At 38.1% G+C, this 20,105-nt stretch overlaps 1 protein-coding gene across 1 annotated transcript in view; it reads left to right on the top strand.

Moving 5' to 3' along the window:
- The window catches only part of ASB4 (ankyrin repeat and SOCS box containing 4), a 53,223-nt gene extending 52,810 nt beyond the window's left edge, over positions 1–413 (top strand). Inside the window, exon 5 of the mRNA XM_011363394.1 lies at positions 225–413. Coding sequence (XP_011361696.1) covers positions 225–413 — 189 coding nt within the window. The remainder of the gene's footprint in view (positions 1–224) is intronic.
- The last annotated feature ends 19,692 nt before the right edge of the window (positions 414–20,105 follow it).

Here is a 20,105-nt window from a genome sequence, read left to right as displayed (position 1 = left end):
CTGAATTATAGCGTAGACTATTCTATCTTCTCCTGTCTCTTCTCTCCTTACATACCATCCCCTCAGTTCCCCATCTCAATTTCAAGTTTAATTTGTCTTACTGTCAGAGATCCTAGAAAGCTGCCATTATGTATAAAATTGGGCCTAAATTTATCATTGTAGATTTCTACAGATGTAAACAATGAGGCTTTTCTCACTTTAACCAGTCTTCTCTGCCTTTTCAGAGACACTGGGATTTCTACCACTCCCTCTTCACCGTGTGCAGTGACTCTCCAAGGACTCTCATGCATTTATCGAGATGCGCCATTCGAAGAACGTTACACAACAGATGTCACAGAGCAATTCCTTTGCTTTCCCTCCCACTGTCACTGAAAAAGTACTTGCTTTTAGAGCCAGAGGGAATCATTTATTAAGCCTTACGAGACAGAAGTTCCTAATCCCAGATATTTAAACGACCTCTTTGGGTAGACACGGTTTGCATAAAAAAAAAAAAAAAATGGTACTTGGGTTGATTATAACACTTCAGGGATTTCAAAACACTTTAAAAACACTGTGCCAATAATTCTAGGGTTTTGTGGTAAGGGGAAATAAACACAAAGTAATGTGAACGTAGTCACAAAGACAAGAATATGTCCAGAAGGTACTGACATAACAGTAATAACTGTTATGTATAGTTCTCTTACTAGGTGCCTGTTATATTTTTGTAAACATTTTCATATATTATCTCATTTGAAATGGGACCCAGAGTTTCTCACAGACAATCTCCCCATCAGTGATAAGTTTACATTACCGTTCAGTGGGCAAAATAGTAAGCTTGTGATTGGTCTCTTAATCTTGATATCTTCCCCCCATTCCTACTTAGCAAAAATTCCCGTTGGTAGTTTTGCAAACCCCCATCCCCACACAGAGCTCCTTGACATATTTTTAGTGAAGAAAGCTCATGAGCATAGTCAAAACAAGATCTTTGAGTCAACTTAGAAATGAAAAACTAAGACCAGTCCACTTAAGAGTCAAAAATGGACATTTCCACACACTCTCATTGAGCCAGAGACTGGAGATGCAACAGTGAGTCCAAAGCAAAGACTCCTGCACTCCAGGATCTCACTATCTAGCAGAGGATCCGGACATACAAGCAGGAAGCTGCCATGTCAACTGTCAGGGGCAAGAGTACAGGTGCAGACTCGTTCTTAGTGCTTGTCTTTCAAAGTCACATTTCTGACATGAAGTATGGTTTTCTTTTAAGTATGAAGATAAAGAGTGAAGGGACTGCATGAGGTAGAGGGGTCTCCTGCTGCTGTGAGTGGAAATTTTGTCACTTTAAGTTTCTCCGCATATCTAGATATTGTTTTCTTTTAGTATGATTTCCTGTTTAGTGTGAAGGGAAAGACTTCAGTTGATCACGTTGGTCTTTCTAGTAACGAACTGACTGACGACACTTCAGAGCATTTTACCAAGAAAATGAGCGCTTTGCTAGCGATGGTTGGCTGCAGAGAGCAAATAAAAAGACCTTTTCGAAAATGGTAAAAGTTTTAAAAAAATGGAAAGATATATGTGTTAGCTTTGTTAGGGTTTGCAAAAAGAAAAATATAGATGATTAACCACTGGACCTCGTGGTTTAGGAGGCCAACTTGCTTCACTTTTTAGTTCTTGCTAATCAATTAGTATTGTTTTTTAGATGTCAGAGCAGAAGTAATTAAGCACAAACAAATCTATTTGCCAGTTGTGAACAGGTTTCTTTTATTTGTGTGGTTCTCTAGCCTATTTAACTTTAGATGCCTGAATTTTGAGTAGAGATGATGTCAAATATTCCACTTAGAATGTGTTTCTAAACTGGGATTCTCGTGTTCCTGGTGCCAGGTAGGAAAAAATCATAGTTGGATACAATAATCTTTTCGAAGTATCAGTTTTACCCGAAATTTTCAGGAAAAGATTTTATATTAAAACAAGATCTATGTTATGGAATAGAATGCTGAATTTGTATGAACTGTTATATAAAACACGGTCTTTCAACAAAATAGGTTGCTTGCATCACGTTGTGAAAACACATACTGGAAAGCTGAGCAGAAGTGCATACTGCCCTCCACCTTCAGGAAAATTCTGGCAGGAAAATTCATGATGCAACAATTTAGGCAATAAAATCGATGCTGAGAACAAAGAGAGAGGATGTTCCATGCATGAGGAAATATTGTTTCTCAGTCTGCTTGCTTGTGTTTAAACATTTTGTGTTAATCTAGGATATAATACATGACTATTTGTTTTGAATTGTTTATTCATAGATTTAAGGTTATTTTTTCCCCATCTTTGAACTTTTATTCAGATAACTTAAATAAAGCTCTTCTGTCGTCTTTAATCTTCCCGAGTTGTTTATTTACTGAGAAGACTTTTCCTTAACCGACTTTTCGGCAGTTAGGCTGACAAACTCTACACTTTGAATTGCTTTCTTCGACATTTATAAAGAAAAAGAGAATGAGGAGATGTGCCTGAAAATAAATAATATTTTCAAAAAAAGCAAAAGGTAAACACAGAACGCAGGCTATTGCAGTGGGAACAAGAGCGTTTTAATAACAATAAAGCAATTGTACTGAGTCATTATTCTCTTCTGCCTATCACCATCTCATTCCTCCTGGGTTTTTCATTTCCCTCCATTCTCACCATTCACACGATTCTGGGCAATAGCAACAGAGGAAATCATATCCTCATGATGCCTTTGTTACTTTCTATAGTCATTTAATGGCTGAAAAAAAAAAACCTCTAAGTTATATGTGGAAACATCTTTGATATGAGACGATCTATTCAGTTTTCTCCCCTTCTCAAGATCTAGACACACTTGTGTTCTATTTTTTAATCATCTAGCGTTGCATTGCCACTTTGTCCAGCCGTCCTGAACCCAGTGGCCTCTAATAAAAAACACAGCAGTCAAAAGCTGTTTGTAGGGATAAAGAAAACAACAAATCAGTTGCAGTGGGTTATCAATGTGGAAAAAAAACAAGTGAGCCTTACATTTTTGTTACTCAACCGACAGTGAAGACTTCACAAAGTTTTAAACTGACACACATTCAAAACTTTTTAAAAAGAATCCAGTTATTCACTCAGTTTCCTTGAAGCACAGACACTGTAGCTAATAGCTGTAAGGAATTCATTGTCACTTTCTTGAGGAGTCTAAACAGATGCTTTACAGTTAGATGTTAAGAATTTTTGCTCTAGTACCTGTCTATCTGGATTTATATCCTGACTCCCAACCTCATTTGACCTATTATCTAGGGAAAATGACACCTTTGCTTCATGCCTCAGTTTCTTTAGTTGTAAAATGGGAATAATAATGGTATCTACCTCAAGACTTTTATATGATTGTTTTGAGGTGTGGGGAAAAAAACGTTTTCCTTGACCCTCTTAGGATCCCTGGTCGGGTCTGAAAATTAAACTGACGAAGACCTTAAATGAGAAAAGCATACAAATTTATTTAATATAAATTTTTTATTTGACACAGGAGCCTTCATAGGGAAACAAAGACCTCAAAGAAATAGTTAGATTTGAGTCTTTTAATGCTAGGTTTGATAATGAGTGGGCAGTGATGTAGAAATGGGATAAGTTAAGGAGTACGAGGTAATTGTAGTAAACTGGGGGAAACTGGGGCCTGTTTGTTAGGATTTTTCTTGGTATCCCTTTGCCTTAGATGATAAAGATGCCCCTTTGCTCCAGGTACAGGGAAGGCAGAAAGATGCTATGACCTGTTCCAGAGGATAAGGGGATGATGTCAGAGTGATCTTCTTGCTTCTGCTGCTTTCTCATACTCCTTCAGCTTAAAATAGTATGCCACGTGCCATGTGTGGAGGTAGTGTGTCCTGAACCCCGTTAGAGAGTTAAACTTTTAATATATTAAAGCACGTAGAACAGAGCATGACATTCAGTAAGTATTTTTATTATTATTATTATTATTATTATTATTATTATTATTATTATTATCCTTGTTATCGTCATAATCATTATTATTTAGGAAGAGGTTTCTACCCGTGGGGTAATATATTTGTAGCATGAAGCTATAGCTGAAGGTGAGACACGATCAATTTCTGTTCACTTTTGGAAATATTTGTTAAATTCCTGTCATGTGCCAGGTACTTTGCTAACAGCTAAGAATCAATAGAAGAACAAATCAAACCAGGTCCCTGACCTTGGGCTTTTTGAAATAGAGGATGGAGGTGGAAATAACATTGATGTTGAAGAAATAGCAAAGAGGCAAATTGATTAATTTTTGCAATTTGCCCTCTTATAAGTGGGCTTATCAAGGATGCAGTGACTCCTTTTACTATTTCTTGAAGGCTATGGAGTCACTTGAAAATTTATCATGTGGACAGAGAGGGCTGATCAGTTGTTTCCATCTTCAATGAGAGACAGAATAGAAAGAGCTTAACTTTGTAGCAAGAGGAGTATAAACAATGAGATTCTTAGCAGTGAGGGTTATTTCACATTAGAATGAATGAATAGGGAGGGTTGGGGAATTTCATTCAATTATTCTTTCATTTTCAAGAATTTATTCAGTACTAATAAATGTGTAGTTCTCTGTAAAATGTGGAAGGAAGAAATATTGATACCAAGTCATTTCAAGATTCACTTTCAGTAGATGAAAGGTTTTGTTTATTTGTTTTACTAAGAAGTAAGAAAGTATACAGCGTTTATTTTTTTAAATTAGATACAATCTAACTGAGCTATTTTTCTGTCAACCTGTTATAAATTTTTTGATTAAAAATGACTTTCAAAACCTATATTTCAGTGATAATTCCCCTTCTTGATATTTTTGGTCACACCTGTCACCAGTGAAAAGCAATGCATGAAATATGCAAAAACATCTGCCAAGAAGCAGTTGATTTCTTTCTTTTTTCTTTTAACAACACCAACTGGATCAGGTGTGCTTAAATTTCTTTTGAGTAATTGTTTTTCTCAGATATAGGTATGCCTCAAAGATAATGGATAACAACTATGCAAATATATGCTAATCCAGCCAAGGAAATAAAATAATGATGCCACCATATACTTCCTAAATTAAAGACACTAGTGGATTTATTCTCAGTGCATATGAAGCACAGAAGAATCAGCAAAACAGAATGATCATCATGGAACTTTCAAGGCAATCTTAGAACAAAGTAGAAGATAAGTACCAGGGGGCCTTTTCAAAGTCAAGGAGTCCAGACACTGCCCAGAGTCACAAGGGAAGACGTTTACTCACTGCCCTATTCCAGGTTTGGGGAAACCTGAAAGTCAGTGTTTGGTGGACGAGAGGTGGGAAACAATGGAGATTACAATTAATTTGATTCAGAAAGCAAACCATACACTTTGAGCTGCCCTTCTAAACACAAACTCTCTCCCCTGCCCTGGATCCTGGCAGGATGACTTCCATGGGCTGCATCAGCCGAACTCCTGCCCTCAGGCTCCCTGGTGGGTTCAGTCTTTGTAAGATCAGCTGGAACTGAAGGACAGGAGACAGAGACTGAGATACTTCTCGGCTACTTCCCAGCTGGGCCTCCTCTTGATAGTGTCTGAATTCTTTTCTCAAGGCCACAGCTCCTATTAGGAGCCCTTCTCCTATGCTGCTTATTCTCCCTGGGTTATAGTAACTGCTTCCTCCATTTGTTCCCTCAGACCTACGGGTAGTCAAGGCTTCCTCCTGTTACCTTTGTCCCAGGTATTTTATCATTCCTTGCTACCTATATTTCTATAAGTACTCTGTGATAAAATTCTCTTCAATCACCCCTATTGAGCATGCAATTCATTTTCTCTAGGGATCTTGACAGATGCACAAACACACGTTGAGACTGTACCAAGTCAGTGAGAGCCTGGGTAATGGTAAGCGCCATTGGCATTGAAGGAAGATAAAGGTCACTGTGGACCAGTGATCAGGCAGGCAGACTTGAGCTGTGACCTGAAGAAGGGTAGGGTTTGGGTTATAATTTGAGTAAGAGTAGGACAGTGGAGGGGGTGGCATTTAAGGTAAATGAGTAGCCTCAGTGAAAGGTTGTAGCTAGAATATACAAATATTCACCATCACCAATTAGACATGCTTGATTGAAGCAGAAGATGAAGTAGAAGGTGAACATTTGTTGTAGAGAATAGAAGATAAGGGCAGGGCTGGGAAGCGCCATGGGGAACCAATGGAATATTATTATTATCATCATCATAATTACTCTTTTTCCAAGCCTATAACTTTTACAGTAGTAAAAATGATGCAACTACATAATGCACTTCATACAGTACTATGTAATTTTTAGAGTATATTCATGATGCTTAATACAGATAATGGCCTTTACCATTGCCCTCAACTTTTCTTCCATGCAAAAAAAAAAAAAAAAATTCTGAATACAAAATACAATTCTGAAGATTTAGATGTGAAAAGATATCTAAACGTGGCATTAATTAACCCTTTTCTTCTCATGTAACACACTTCAATCATATGGAATGATTTACTAGAACATTTTTTAAATATCAAAAGAATTTTTTAGTTGCGTGAAAAACAAAAGAAATCTTTCTTCCAGGCATTAGGGGATGAAGGAACAGAGGCAAAATCTGGAGTTCCAAGACTACTCACAAGTCTCGCCAGGGCGATGTTCAAGTGATAAACTGTTTACACAAGCATTGACGTAATAGCAGTCTTACAGGGGCTTGGGCACCCCAAGACCGCTGAAGTCAGAGAGACAATGATATGCCTCTTCCTAGGATGGTCCATTAGGGAAAGTTTAGGCAGCAGCAGTAAATTGTTTCTAAATAACCTTTGGCTAGTACTCCAATAAAGATACATCATGGAGAAACTGCAAAACAATGCAGTGTGGCGTGGGGGAAAAATATGGATTTGGAATTCGATCGTTTGGATTTTAATCCCGATTGTGCCACTTAATATCTATGTGAACTTGGGCCAATTTCTTAACCCAAATGTCATTTTATTTATTTGGATAGTAGTGATTAACTATCTGGTTTACAGGGTCTTTGAGGAACTAAATGAATGACACTAAAGCATCTAAAGCAGTGTCTTGTATGTAGTTGAACCTCAATAAACGCTCAGATGGTACAGATGTCTGCTTTGTGGAGGATTATGTAAACATATAGAGTTTCTAAGACATTCGTGTGCACGGGACAGAGAAGTGTCTTGTTTTTGATTGCATTTTAACTGCAAGAATTTTTCTGTGGCACAAACTCTGAGGCAAACTGTTCCAAGCTGACTTCATTAATGGTTCTCCACTCTTAGCAGTCTAGCCTGAAGGAGATAGTATAGGACAACTTTCTGCCAGCCATGAATCATAGCTGTGGAACTGCTACTGGCAGCTCTCAATTCTAAAATGCAGTCCTGAAAGGAATTAAGCTGGAAAGCTCAAGGAAGGCAAAAACGTATTCTGTGGGCTACTTTCATCAACTTCCTGGTTTCCCCTTCAAACGATCTGCTGTTACCTTCATCAGAAAGAGATCCAGGAATCAGGAAGAGATATTAGAACCACAGGTTTCTATCCTATGGTTACACAATCTGGAAGAAAAAAAAAATGTAGTTAGTTTCTTTCTGGGTCCTGTACTGTCTCCTTCATGGTCACACAGATGAACAAGCAGAGTCAGCTATGCCAGAATTCCACTTCCTCTCTGACACTTAGTTCCTCTGAGATAGTTTCCCCCTGTGTGACAAGGGGCAATAACTGCCTCATCGTAAAGTTGATGGCAGAGTAAATAAATATCTTGAGCATGCTGATTACAATGTCAAGCATATGGCTAACTTTTAATAAATGGTGATTACTATTTAGTCCTACCTTGCTTGATTTTTCCAGCTGAATTCTAGAGTATACACATTCTAGAAAAGCTGAGACATGTACATATCTAGCAAACAAATGTCAGTAGAATGTATGGCTGTATCTGTTCAATGATATGCCATCAGTGCGTGTTTCAGCTCATAGGAGGAAATCTGCCATTCGTAAACACTGGACACATCAAAATAAATCAAGATAGGCGCTCTTGCAATGTGTTGATATTTTATTTTTCAATAATCCTTAAATATTTTTTTCTGCCTTGGGACAGGGATGACTGATACATTTAACATGTACTGCCTCTACATTTAGATATTACATGGTGCTTGAATTTAAACTCTCTTGGGGTGGCAAATGTGCAGCATCTCACTTTTCACACCCATGACAGGCAATACTAACCAATCAAGGTATTCCTTCCTGTTGGACTCAGACTCAGCCTCAGAATCCTTCTCAACACAGTGTCTAAACTGCCACTGTCAATTGCTTAGAGTTGATAGGCAAGATTCAATCCATTTGTAATCTCTGGGATCTAGCCTCAAGGTTCTCACAAAAACTGCAAGAATTAAAAAGCAGGTGATGGCACAAGTTTCTTTCTTCTTTCTTCCCTCCCTCCTTCCCTTCCTCTATCCCTCTCTCTTTCTTTCTTTCAGAAAGCAAAGAATTATCCAACACATATTTGTTGAGCTGAACCCTGTACCAAGAGCTAGGAATTCAAAGGTAAATAATAGCAAAGTCTCAGCCCTCATGTGGCACTGATAGGCACTGATTCTCACTCTGAACTACACATTAGCACATCTAGTATACTTTAAGATATAGATGGTGCTGTGAAGATATTTTTTTAGAAGTGATTAACATTTAAATCAATAGTCTTTGAGCTGATTCAAACTCATAATACCTTATATGATGGAGGCAGATTATTCTCCATAATATGAGTGGGCCTCACCCAATCAGTTGAAGGCCCTATGAGAGAAAAACTGAGGTTCCCAAAGGAAGAACAAGTCACATCTCCAGACTTCCTCTAGACTCATGACTGAAACATTAACTCTTCTCTGGGTCTCCAGTTTGCCCTGTAGATTTCAGAATTGCCAGCCCCTACAATCTCATGAGCCTTTTCCTAAAAATAAATCTTTCTCTCTATGTATACCTTTCTTTCTATGTATAATATACATACAGCCTACCAGTTACGTGTCTTTGGAGACCTGACTAATACAATGGACAAACTTGTTATAAACATTCTTGCTTAAGTCTTGTTGTGGATGTGTTTCCATTTTGCTTGGGTAAATATCTAGGAACGGAATAGAAAAGTCCATCATTAGGCATACATTTAATGTTATAAAGGAGTGCCAGGTAGTTGACGTCAAATCTTCAGCAGTTTTCCAAATTGCTGAACATTTTTCCCCTTCCATCAGCAATATATGAGAGTTGTGGTTGCCACACATTTTTGTCAATAATTTAGTGGTGTCAGTCTTTTGATTTTTAGCTATTTTGATGGGTGCATAGTGATATGTCTTTTGGGTTTTGATTTGCATTTCCCTGAGGACTAAAAATATTAAACAGCTTTTCATGTGCTTATTGGGTATTTCTATGTCTTTTTTGGTAGACTGCCTATTCAAATATTTTGCAATTTGTTCCATTTTACATCTCAACTCCTAGCATTTAGTAGTCACTTAAAACGTAACTATTGAATGAATGAATAAATAGTATATCATCTATCATAAATGATTAGTCTAACGTGATTATTAAATCTTTGTTTAATTATTTGTAATGCTTATAAAGTGCTGAGCATAATGCCTGACACATAGCAGCCAATAATTTGTAGCTACTAGTACCATCCTTATTTTATAGGTGAAGAAATGAGGATCAGAAAAGTTATTTGTCTTGACCAAGGTCACCTAGCTGCTGTCAAAATTGCCGGTCAATTCTGGGCTTCTCAAATTCTGTATTTTATGTTCTGACTACGATAATAGTAGGTTGACCAATTAAATATTGTACTCACCATTAAATGTGTTACATCATCCTTTTAACTATTATTTATGGCAAATGTAATGTGGCAGATATAATGGTGCTAATTATTTTACTGTTAACCCCATTTAATTTTCACTACAATCACATGAGGAAAATACTGTTATTTTTATTTTATTAATAATTAATCTGTAACCAGAGAGGTTATGCCCATGTCATAGATCACACAGCTAATTAAGAGGTATAGATAGAAATCAAACTCAATCTCTCCCATACAGAAACCCTTGTGTTTTGTTTTGTTGGGTTTTGAAACCACTACACTATACTGTCCTTATGAAAAGATTAATTTTGATAATGTTGAGTTTGCAGGGCTTATGGGACAGCAGGATGGAGAAGTCCAGTAAATTATAACATTCAGGAGAGAGATATTAGGGGTTAGGGGAATGTATAAGACTGCACATTCAGTAAACCACAGTGCAAGTCCATACTGAGAGAGATGTGTTAGGAGTGTTTAGAGAAAGTGCTGGATATATTTGAAGATGGAGAAAATGCTCTAGTTTAATTTCAGAAGGTTCTATGGTGGGCCCCATTTTTTAAATGTCTCTACTTTGTCCACAAAAATAGGTCTGTAATGATGAAATCTTATTATCTCTAAGTCTGTCACTAAGCTCTTCTGCAATATTTTGATTATTGGAGTCCAGATGAGCTGACCTAGGTTGCATGCCCAAAGGGCCTGGGAGCTCGTGGTCATTCTGATAACCCTTTTTCTGTTTACTGGAAACCTCAGCAGCTCCCACAAAGGCCTCTTGAACCAGGCTGACTAATCTCTTCTGCTGCTCTAATTTCACTCTCCTGAAAAGGTAGTGTAGGGAGCAGGGAGTGAGTCAGTCCCTTCAAGCTGGCAGTACCCAGAACTGATGTTAATCTGCATTATCTTAGCTCCCACAAGTGAGTAATCAAGCTGAGCCAGAAGATCTAACCCTGGAAAACAGGTGCAAATTTCCAAAGAAGGTCTTTCTGACCATAGCAGGAGGTTAGCTGAAACTCAATCTATATTTACTCTTTGCAGCAGTTTTTTTTTTTTTGGACCATGGTCTGCAGGAACATTCAAGTTTCCTAAAACTCGATCTCTGCATCGATTATAGGGGCATCACAGAAACACCGGCAATGGCCCAGTCTGGACTCTGGAGCCAGCCCAGCTTGTGAGGACTTACACAACAGGACTAAGCCAAAGACGTCCTCCTGACACTCCAGAGAGAGAGGCAGTAGGTGATAGGGAGTGACTAAGCCAGGCCCTGCCTACTGGGCTGCACACACAAACATGTTTTTGAAGCTCTTTAAAAAAGAACAGGGAACATGCTGTTCTTTCTGGGAGGTTGCCAGAAACTTATGAGAGAGTTAGACTGATGCCAAGAATAGACACCAAGGCCTCTCTTAGCCTCAGAAGGGAACACTGTGTGGTGCTGGGTTGCTATGGCCCCTCCTTACTCCACTAGCCTTCCAGACCGAGCATACAGACTTTTTCCTTGCACTTCTCAACTCCTCAGTTAGTTTTTAAATGATTTCTAGAGAACACTACATATTATGGACAACAGTAATCAAACTATCTAAATCCAAATGCAAATATGTTCCTTCTATGTTTATTTGTTTTGCATCTCAGAGACTCAGGCCATGGTCCTTAGAGGCAGCACCCAAGGAAAATAACCACTAAGCTTTCCCATTTCAAACAGGTCTAGGCAGAGTCTGAGTTCCTGCCCTTCCAAGTTAGCCCTCTGCTCTAGATTTGGCAAACCCTGTAACTCTACATTTTGGGGCTGCTTGATTTGGGAGCTGCTTGATTTGGGGTCTGCATACCCCTGTTAAGGTTAATTGGAATTCAGACAGTGCAGGCAAAGTGGAAAGAAAACTTTAATCCTCTCTCAGAGGTACTAGAGGTTTCTCCACTCTTTCCCCAAATCTTTGGTGTCTTCATCTGGGCCCAGCTCTAAAATCAAATATTTAAAAATATTTCTTCTTCTATAATAATACTTGTAAGAATCAAGCGTAAATTTTTAAATAAATATTTTAAGTGAGTCTTTTATATATTCCCTGTATTTGTATAGAGTACAGCTTCTTGTCTGAAAACTGTTTACATTAGTTCTTTAAGTTTCTAAGATTCAACCGCTTTTTTTGGTTTATGAAATTGACATTAACCAAGATGCATTCACATAGTGTCAACTACCTGAAATGTAATCATTTAGCCCATCCAACCATCCATCCGTCCATCCATCTAATACTTGTTGAGTTTAAAGTCCCTATAAGTAACTAACCAGCCTTCGTAGCACTGAAGTTGAGAACCTACAGTAATTAAGAGATGTCACATAGATCCTTCTTGTTTATTAAGCAACTGAAAATAGAAAAGCTCAGGGGAGAATGATCAGTGTAAATGTTAAAAATTCTGCCATGGAGAGATTTCATCTACTATATGCAACTGCAAAATATAGAAAGCCAAGCCCAGGCAGGGTAAACTCATTCTGGGCTTGGGACCTCATAATTGTTTTCACATGTTTTCCTTGCAACCTCATGGAACTAGATGCTAATATGGGGAGAGAAATTAGATATTTCACTGAAAGATATGTCTGAGTCAGACTGAAGGAGCCGTTATGATGCTGGGTTGTGGCTATAATCAACGTTAGTGTGAGGATGACACTTCATTTTAGAGAGATATTGTTAGTCAAAGAGAATTGAATTTGAATGCTATTTCACATTTCCAAAGCATGGTCTTGGGCTCGTCATTCATATTATTTATTTATTCAGTAAATATTTCTTAAGCCCTATTAGAGGACAAACATGACATGAGTTAATAGAAATTCTCCTGCCCTTATAAAATAACATTAATAGTTCTTTGTGCTTCACTTTCTTAAGTATAACAATATCTATCTTGCAGAGCGCTGTGGGGTACATATACACTGTACATGTGACAGGATTCAGAGTGGAACTTTTCTTATTGTCTCAGAATTGGCAACTTAGTCCTAAAGTCGAGGATAAATAGATGATTGGGATTTATTAAGAGGTAAATTCATTCTGCTGCCCCAGTTATCACTCTCTACTCACTAATTTAATCTTGAAGGAAAGATTGGATTGTAAATCTTCAGCCTCAGAAGGAGTTTCTGTCTTTTCCTCCACTCTTGGTGGGTGCTCCTTCTAAATTAAGCCAATGGCAAATCCCGAGAAAATTATTTTTAGAGATAGAGGGGGGCGTGGCAAGGAGTTGAGCCTGGAATTTCATTTTTCAGTTGGCTACCTATTTATGCAATGGCCTTGCTGAACTGTGCTTTGTGCCGATTTGAGCAGTGGGAAAGAAAGAACTCAGGGTAGAGAAAATGAGCCATTGGGGAATAAGGCACACTCCATTATCTAGCAGGAAAAAAACATGAGTCTTCTGTAAGTCAAGTGGACACCACGGAACACTTAAATTATTGTGATAAAACCCCATCCTAACCTGTGACTCACTAAGAGAAGAGATCTCAGCAAGTCTGTAGGGTGGATTATATCTGGATGGGGGCTGAGAGAAATTGGAAAAGGTCCACTAGAGCTGATTTCCTATGAGAGGTGTCCACGTAGCAAACAGGCCTCTAAAAAGGCTTTCCAGAGGATCGTCAGCTGTCTCCCAAGAGGGGTGGCATTTGGATGGCTGCCATGGGAGAGGTCAGAGATCGCAACAGCAGCTGATAAGTAAAAGCATTTCTGCTTCCTTAGTGAATTCTGTCTCTCTGTCCTCGTCATAGAAAGGAGTCCAGAAGATGCAGCGGGTAGGGGGAGCTTTAATAGAAGCCTCATCTCTTTGCCACGCCCATGCTCCAGTTTGTCCCTCGGTCTAGGGAAGGAGAAAGACATTTAAATTTGATGAAGAACTAGAGTGGATGGCACTGGAGTATATCTTTTACAACCCGAAAAGGTCAGAAAACTGGCACCTGTGGGAGATGCCATAAAGTCTCAGGAAGGGGAGATGTGATGGAGTATGTTTTTTAAAAACCCTATAAAGTTTGAACCTTGCTGGGTTCATAGTGTTCAATAAAATGCCAATAAATTGAAAATGCCTGTAAACACTTGGTGCTACACAAACAGAAGATATTATTCTTAGTCATCTAAAGAGAATAAATATTCAGATAATGCATACACTACAATATAGAAGAACAAATAAGATGTTTTGTTTGTGTTTTTGGTTTAAGAAAAAGCATAATGTGTTCATTATGTCATCAAGTTTCTTTTTTTCCTCATGAAGGGCTTCTCAGAATTTTTTCTGGGCTGTTTCACCACACTCCTTTTGCCCTTATAGGTGTTTGCCTTTTTTTGTCATTTTGTAGACACCACCCCACCCCACCCCCCAATAGTGATTAAGGAGATCATAAAGGTCTTCTCTTTTCGCCTCCAATTTAGTTGAAGATTAAGTACTATTTAATTATTGGAAGAATACTTTAAGTTCTTAAAAACAAAAAATCTTGTGTAGGTATGTAAACAAAGCAATTGCTGCAGGCTTAGTACACAGAGGAAACCAAGAGTCCTGGTGTCATGAAGTAGAAGGGAGAGGAGAGGGTACTAGTTGTGTCGGGGTGATCACTTCATAAGCTATATAAATGTTGTATAAATCACCATGTTATACACTAGAAACTAATATAATATTGTATGCCAACTGTAATTGAAAAATAAAATTATTAAAACCAAACAAATAAATAAATAAATAAAGGGAGAGGTTACCCGGCTTGACACAAAGGAGCCAGACACTCCCAGCAATGTAATAGTTCATGTGTTATTCAACCTGCTTAGTGTTTATTTCCTTAAGTGTAAAATGGGGATTTTGACAAATACTACACTGAATAATTGGGAAGATTAAACGAGATGATTATGAAAAGCATGTAGCACAGTGGTAGGCATCCAGCTGATGCTCAAGAAATACCTGTTTTCCCCTTTCCAAGGCTGCAGGGTCAGAAGACACCCCCAAGAAGAAGAGACGCATTGGAGAGGGAATATCAAAAAAAAAGCACTGAATATTCACACGCATATTAAGCCAACTAGAGCTGGTGGTCATTTATGCAGCATTATTAAGAAGAGCCATAGAAAATCATGACACTATTGGAGCAGAATGACATACTGGTATTTTTGTATTTATTTCATAATGTATTGCTATCCTGATATTAATACTCATAGTTTAAAACAGTGTTCGGATTCAAAATTTTAAATTATCGAAACTAAATATTTGGTATGTTTTGCATTTAAAATATATGAATGCATGTTACATAACACTGAATGAAACTTAAATTTTAAAAACATAAATACTAAACATGCATTATAATTCTAATTTGAATTAATGGCAGGAAAGAATAATAAATATACAAAATAAGCTAAACATCACATAAAATGAAGAAAATCAATCTTAAAAATTGAAAACAAATTAAATTATTTGAGTTTTTTGCAAGTATGATCTTGTTAAGGGTGGAAAATTTTCAAGTGAGCAAACTAGCTAAGTCAGCTACAGGGAAGAAATATCTTTAGATATCAGAAGTTGTCCTACTTGCTTGTGTGTGGTTTAGGAAGTGTATTGCATAAAATATGTAGATGGCCAATGTCTGCTTCTGTAATCCATTTACTTGATAATTAAGGGTGTTGTTCCGGGCAAAGATATGCTAAAAGCCAACTTCCACTTCTGTAATCTGCTGGCTTGTTCAGGAGACCACCAGGATATGGTCTTGAGCTTTATCAGCTGCCTGCTCTGAAAGCTCGGGGCTGATCTCCTTTAGCCCTGCGTGGTAGAGAGTCAGTCGCTGGCCGGCTAATAAAGGCTCATAATTAATCTCAATTGGCTCCGTGGGTCTCAGAATTGTTCGCGCCATAACAATCTTAAGAAAAATGTATATCAATAGTGTGATCTTTGATGGTGAGTCTAGTGTTTGGGCAAATTTTTCCAGCCACTAGAAAAGCTTTTGCATATTTTATACTCAGAGAAATAATGAAGAGATAAATATAAACTGAACCCAAATATCTTTCTCTGAATCTTTTAACTACAAATCTCATGTCTCAGTGATAAAATAAAAGCAATCTTTTAGAAATTTTTATTTTTATTAAAGACTTCAATATTTTTATTGGCAGTTTTTGTTTTGAAGACCCAGCAGTCAATTTGCAAAATGCCTGTTTCTCAGTTTCTTCTATGAAAACAGCCTTTGTTCAAACACACAAAACAAATCAACCCTACAGATAAGAAGAAGTTTCTACCACTAGATACTGATTGTTTTCCCTATCAACCTGACCCTGTTAGAAATGCAGATATCTGGAGGGTAAGACTAAGCCTTTGTTCTTTAGCAGGCTCTTTTAGGGATGCTCTCCTTATTTGCATATTCAGGAATGCTAAAAAGAAAAGAGAAAAAAAAAACAACTTCTTTAACAAGCAGAATTGGAGTGAATCTGATTTGGGAAAATCTGGGTTAGTGTTCCAGTCTTTTTCATTTACTAGCACAGATACCTTGAGAGATTATAAGGCCTCCTTTAGAGGTTTAACTGTCTAAGTATTGCTCAAAGAATAAATATTTCAGATTTCAGATTTTTAAAATATTGAAATAATGGTATCACACTGTGGGGGAGGGGAAGTTTCCCTTCCTTTCCCTCACAGTTCTTCAGGCTGGTCTAATAATCAAATCGACATGAGATAGATTAATTGTAGAAATAACCACATTTTTTTTCCTCCCCTCTTTAATTCCACCTCCCTCACTTTCACCCCTGACTCATGGATGTTGCCATTTCCCCTTAAGAACTGGATCTCTGAAGGTGGGGCGTCTCCTCCCACACGCTCGCAACGTGCACCCAGGGACTGGTGCACTCAGGGCCTTGCACATCCGGGGTATGGTCTGTGGGTCCTCCTGGGGTGCGAACCCAGGACCTTCTGCATGCAAAGCAGATGTGCTAATCACTACGCTATGGAGCCATCCCCCAGAAATAACCAAATTTATTACAGGTGTTCATATGGGAGTTTCATAAAAATATGGGGCCTAGGACAAATCGGGCCGTTGAGGCTTGTATGCCATCTTGAGCTAAGGTGAAAGGAAGGAGTGGTTTGGACTTCAAAGGAACAGTAGGCAATTTACAGGTAGATCAGGAGGAAACATTTGGTGAACAACTTCTAGGTAAACGAATTCTTGCCAAGCATACAAGAAACAATGGGGACACAGAGAAGAGTCTAACAAACAGACTTGCTAGGTTCCTCTCTGCCTGCCACACTTAGTTCATATTTAACTACAGTTATTATGGAAGCAAAAGGGGTTCAATGGAAAGTAGCCTCACAGAGTGATCTGATCATAAGTTCCTAACCGGGCAGGTCACCGTGGGTATTCATGCCCCAGACCTATAACTTCTTTAGTAAAATGCTTATCTTTACTTTAAGCAAGTGCTGTCCACATTGCTGTGCATTTAGATTAACAAATGTTTGAAATGCCTCCTTTCAGACCTCTCCTTCTAAAGCATGAGAACATACATAATCTTAACTATCCTGTAATCCAATACTCACCTTGCTTTCTCCCACCTTCATGTAATCTTCCTTACATTCTCCCCTTAATTTCAAATGCACAAAAGAAACCAAAACTGCTAGTCTCTGGAGCATTTGAGATCTTGCTTCCCAGCATATGTCATCAGTGTGGCTCAAATAAACTCTTATTAAAAAACCTCTATAGGTTGGGACAATTCTTAGATCAATGCATTATCTATGGCAATAACTTCCTTCCTGGAGCTGATTCTCTATCTAAATCCTTTTAGGCAGTTAGGGGGAGGGCCAAAGGTTCTTTCTGAGTCTATCCTTTCTTTAAAAATAACCAGCTTAAAATAATTAATATTCCAAACAAGCATATTTTAGAGTGACAAACTGCTACTCCTCAATACCAACAAAAATATTGTTGCTCTGGTCCTTAACAATCAATGGTATATTGTACTGGAATTCTTCAATGTCGAAAACAGACACTGAACCACTAACTAAAATCGTCTTGCTCAGAAAGATTTTCTTCATTAAGCTACTATAGTGTCTAAATTCCATTTTTAGAGTAAGTCTATATTGATTTAAGGTACTATTTATAGGATATCTTTAAATATATGAGTACACCCAAGGTATTCCCTCTTTAGTTACTAATGACTTGGCATAAATTGTTTATCAGCCAAGTAGTCAAGCATGGGACCCAGACCAAGTCCATTGTTTTGTGAGGCTGGACAGTGGAAAGAGAACTACATACAAGGAGAGAAAGTCTGATTGTAGGGAGGAGTCCCTGAGGGAGGTGCAGCACATTGGCCCTGGGAAGCCTGGGACTGCTTTAGTAAAGTGGGCTTGGAAGAAATGCTGATGGTGGCAGTTGTTAAAATAAATAAATAAATAAATAATAAATAAATAACCAAGTAAATTTGGAGATCTAATTGGCTTTATTAAGTGATTCATGAATCAAGCAGCATCTCATTTGCCAAGGAGAGAGATAGTCCAAGGGATTGTCCAAAATGAAAAGTTTTTCATAGGGAGAAGGGTCGGGCAAAGAGCTATTAACAAATGAAAAGAAAGGATTTTTTCTTCCGGGTCACGTTATTTGCCGGGAAGGGGCTGGCAGAAGTCTTTACCATTCAGATTGCTTCCTCTTCCCCTGAGGTGATGGAGAGGGCCCATGTGACAGAGTACCTCACTGGTGTTGACCAGAAAATTCTACACTGGTAAGGAGTTGACAGTTAGGTTAAGTATTAAATCCAGGTTTTGTGTGTGGCCTTTAGCACGAGTGATGCCATTTGGAGCCTGTGGTTTTCTCTGGAACACAGGAAAGGGCCAGAGAGTGGACGTACATCTCATCTCCACCATCACGTCCATGCTGGACACTTTCTCATTGTAGAGCTCTGGTATTAAATGCAACTGAGAAAATATATCTTTAAAAAGAGACAGCTTGAGGAAGGGGGGGAAGAAGCCATACACAGTATGTGGAAAATAGGTGAAGAAAAGCACAGATTAGTATAGTCACAGAAAACATTCAGGAATCAATTGTCAATGAGGTTGGATAAGGAGTAATGAAATGATGAGTGAAGTATGGGTTTCTGTGGAGGGTGATATTTTGAGCCAGATTTTGAGGAGAAATGGGTATGGGCTGATAAAGAGGAAATGTCTTTGGTTCCTTTTTTTGCAAGATCAATGTCAACTCTCATGCCTTCTTTTCTGGCAAAAAGACGAAAGTCGAGTAAGTTCTGAAGAGTTTTCTTTAAGTAAATATATGAAGTTTTGTAAAACTTGTTAAAGAGTCCAATGTTTTCCTTGCTGTTGGGTGTTTCCTATAAATTAGGTTTAATTACATTATCTTCCTAGAAGCATAGCTTTGATAAATATAGTGATTTTCTTTCTCTTGCGGAGGATGAAAAAGAAAGCTAAAGCTTTAACAAGATTTTCTTTTAAAGCAACAGACTTTTTTTTTTCAAGATAAACAAAATCTTATGTTGAATTAAGACCAATTTCCTCATATATATTTTAAATAAAGAATTTTTAAAAAGTCACATTTAGGGCTTGCAAAGAAAATGGGAACAGTACAAGAGAAGTATCGAAATAGCAGTCATAGTATTTTAGGTCTGTAGACTTCAGGTAAAATTTGGTGCACACTTTTCAAACTCATGAGCTTTGACAGTTCATAGATACCCACCAAACAGTTTCAACTCACCTGTTTTTTAAAAATTGAATTTGTTGTCAGCAACTTTCTGTTTCTGTTCCATCTAACACTTTCCCACACTTGAATATGCTCTACCTAAGAAGCACTGGAACTCTCTTGGCGCCAAAGTTGCATTCTGGGAAGTGGTGAGACAGAAGATGGTGGGTGTTACGGGTTGAACAGAGTGTTACGGAGTGTCCCCTCCAAAAAATATTGAAGTCTTAACTCCCAGTACCTGTGCATGTCAACTTGTTTAGAAATGAAATCTTTGCAGATGATCAAGTTAAGATGAGGTCATTAGAGTGGGCCCTAATCCAATATGACTTGTCCATATAAAAGAGGAAACTGTGAACACAGGGAGAGAATGTGAAGACACAGGGAGAAGGTCATCTACCAGCCAAAGAATCTCCAGAAGCTAGGAGAGAGGCACAGAATAGATTCCCTCTCACATTTCTCAGAAGAATCAATTTTTTCAACACCTTAATTTTAGACTTCTGGCCTTCATAACTGTGAGACAATAAATTTCTGTGGCTGAAGCCACCCAGCTTGTGGTACTTTTTGACTGCAGCCCCTGGAAACACGCACGGGGAGGAGAGACCTTCATGGTTGTCTTCAACGGGAGTTCCAAAGCAGCACGCATGGGACCCAAGGCTTAAGAGTTAAAGTCGTAGCATATTAAGATATATATATA

The sequence above is a fragment of the Pteropus vampyrus genome, unplaced genomic scaffold, assembly GCF_000151845.1.
Source record: "Pteropus vampyrus isolate Shadow unplaced genomic scaffold, Pvam_2.0 Scaffold4, whole genome shotgun sequence".
Taxonomy (NCBI): Eukaryota; Metazoa; Chordata; class Mammalia; order Chiroptera; family Pteropodidae; genus Pteropus; species Pteropus vampyrus.
Note: the sequence above shows the minus strand (reverse complement) of the source record. Positions and strands in the feature narration are given on the sequence as shown.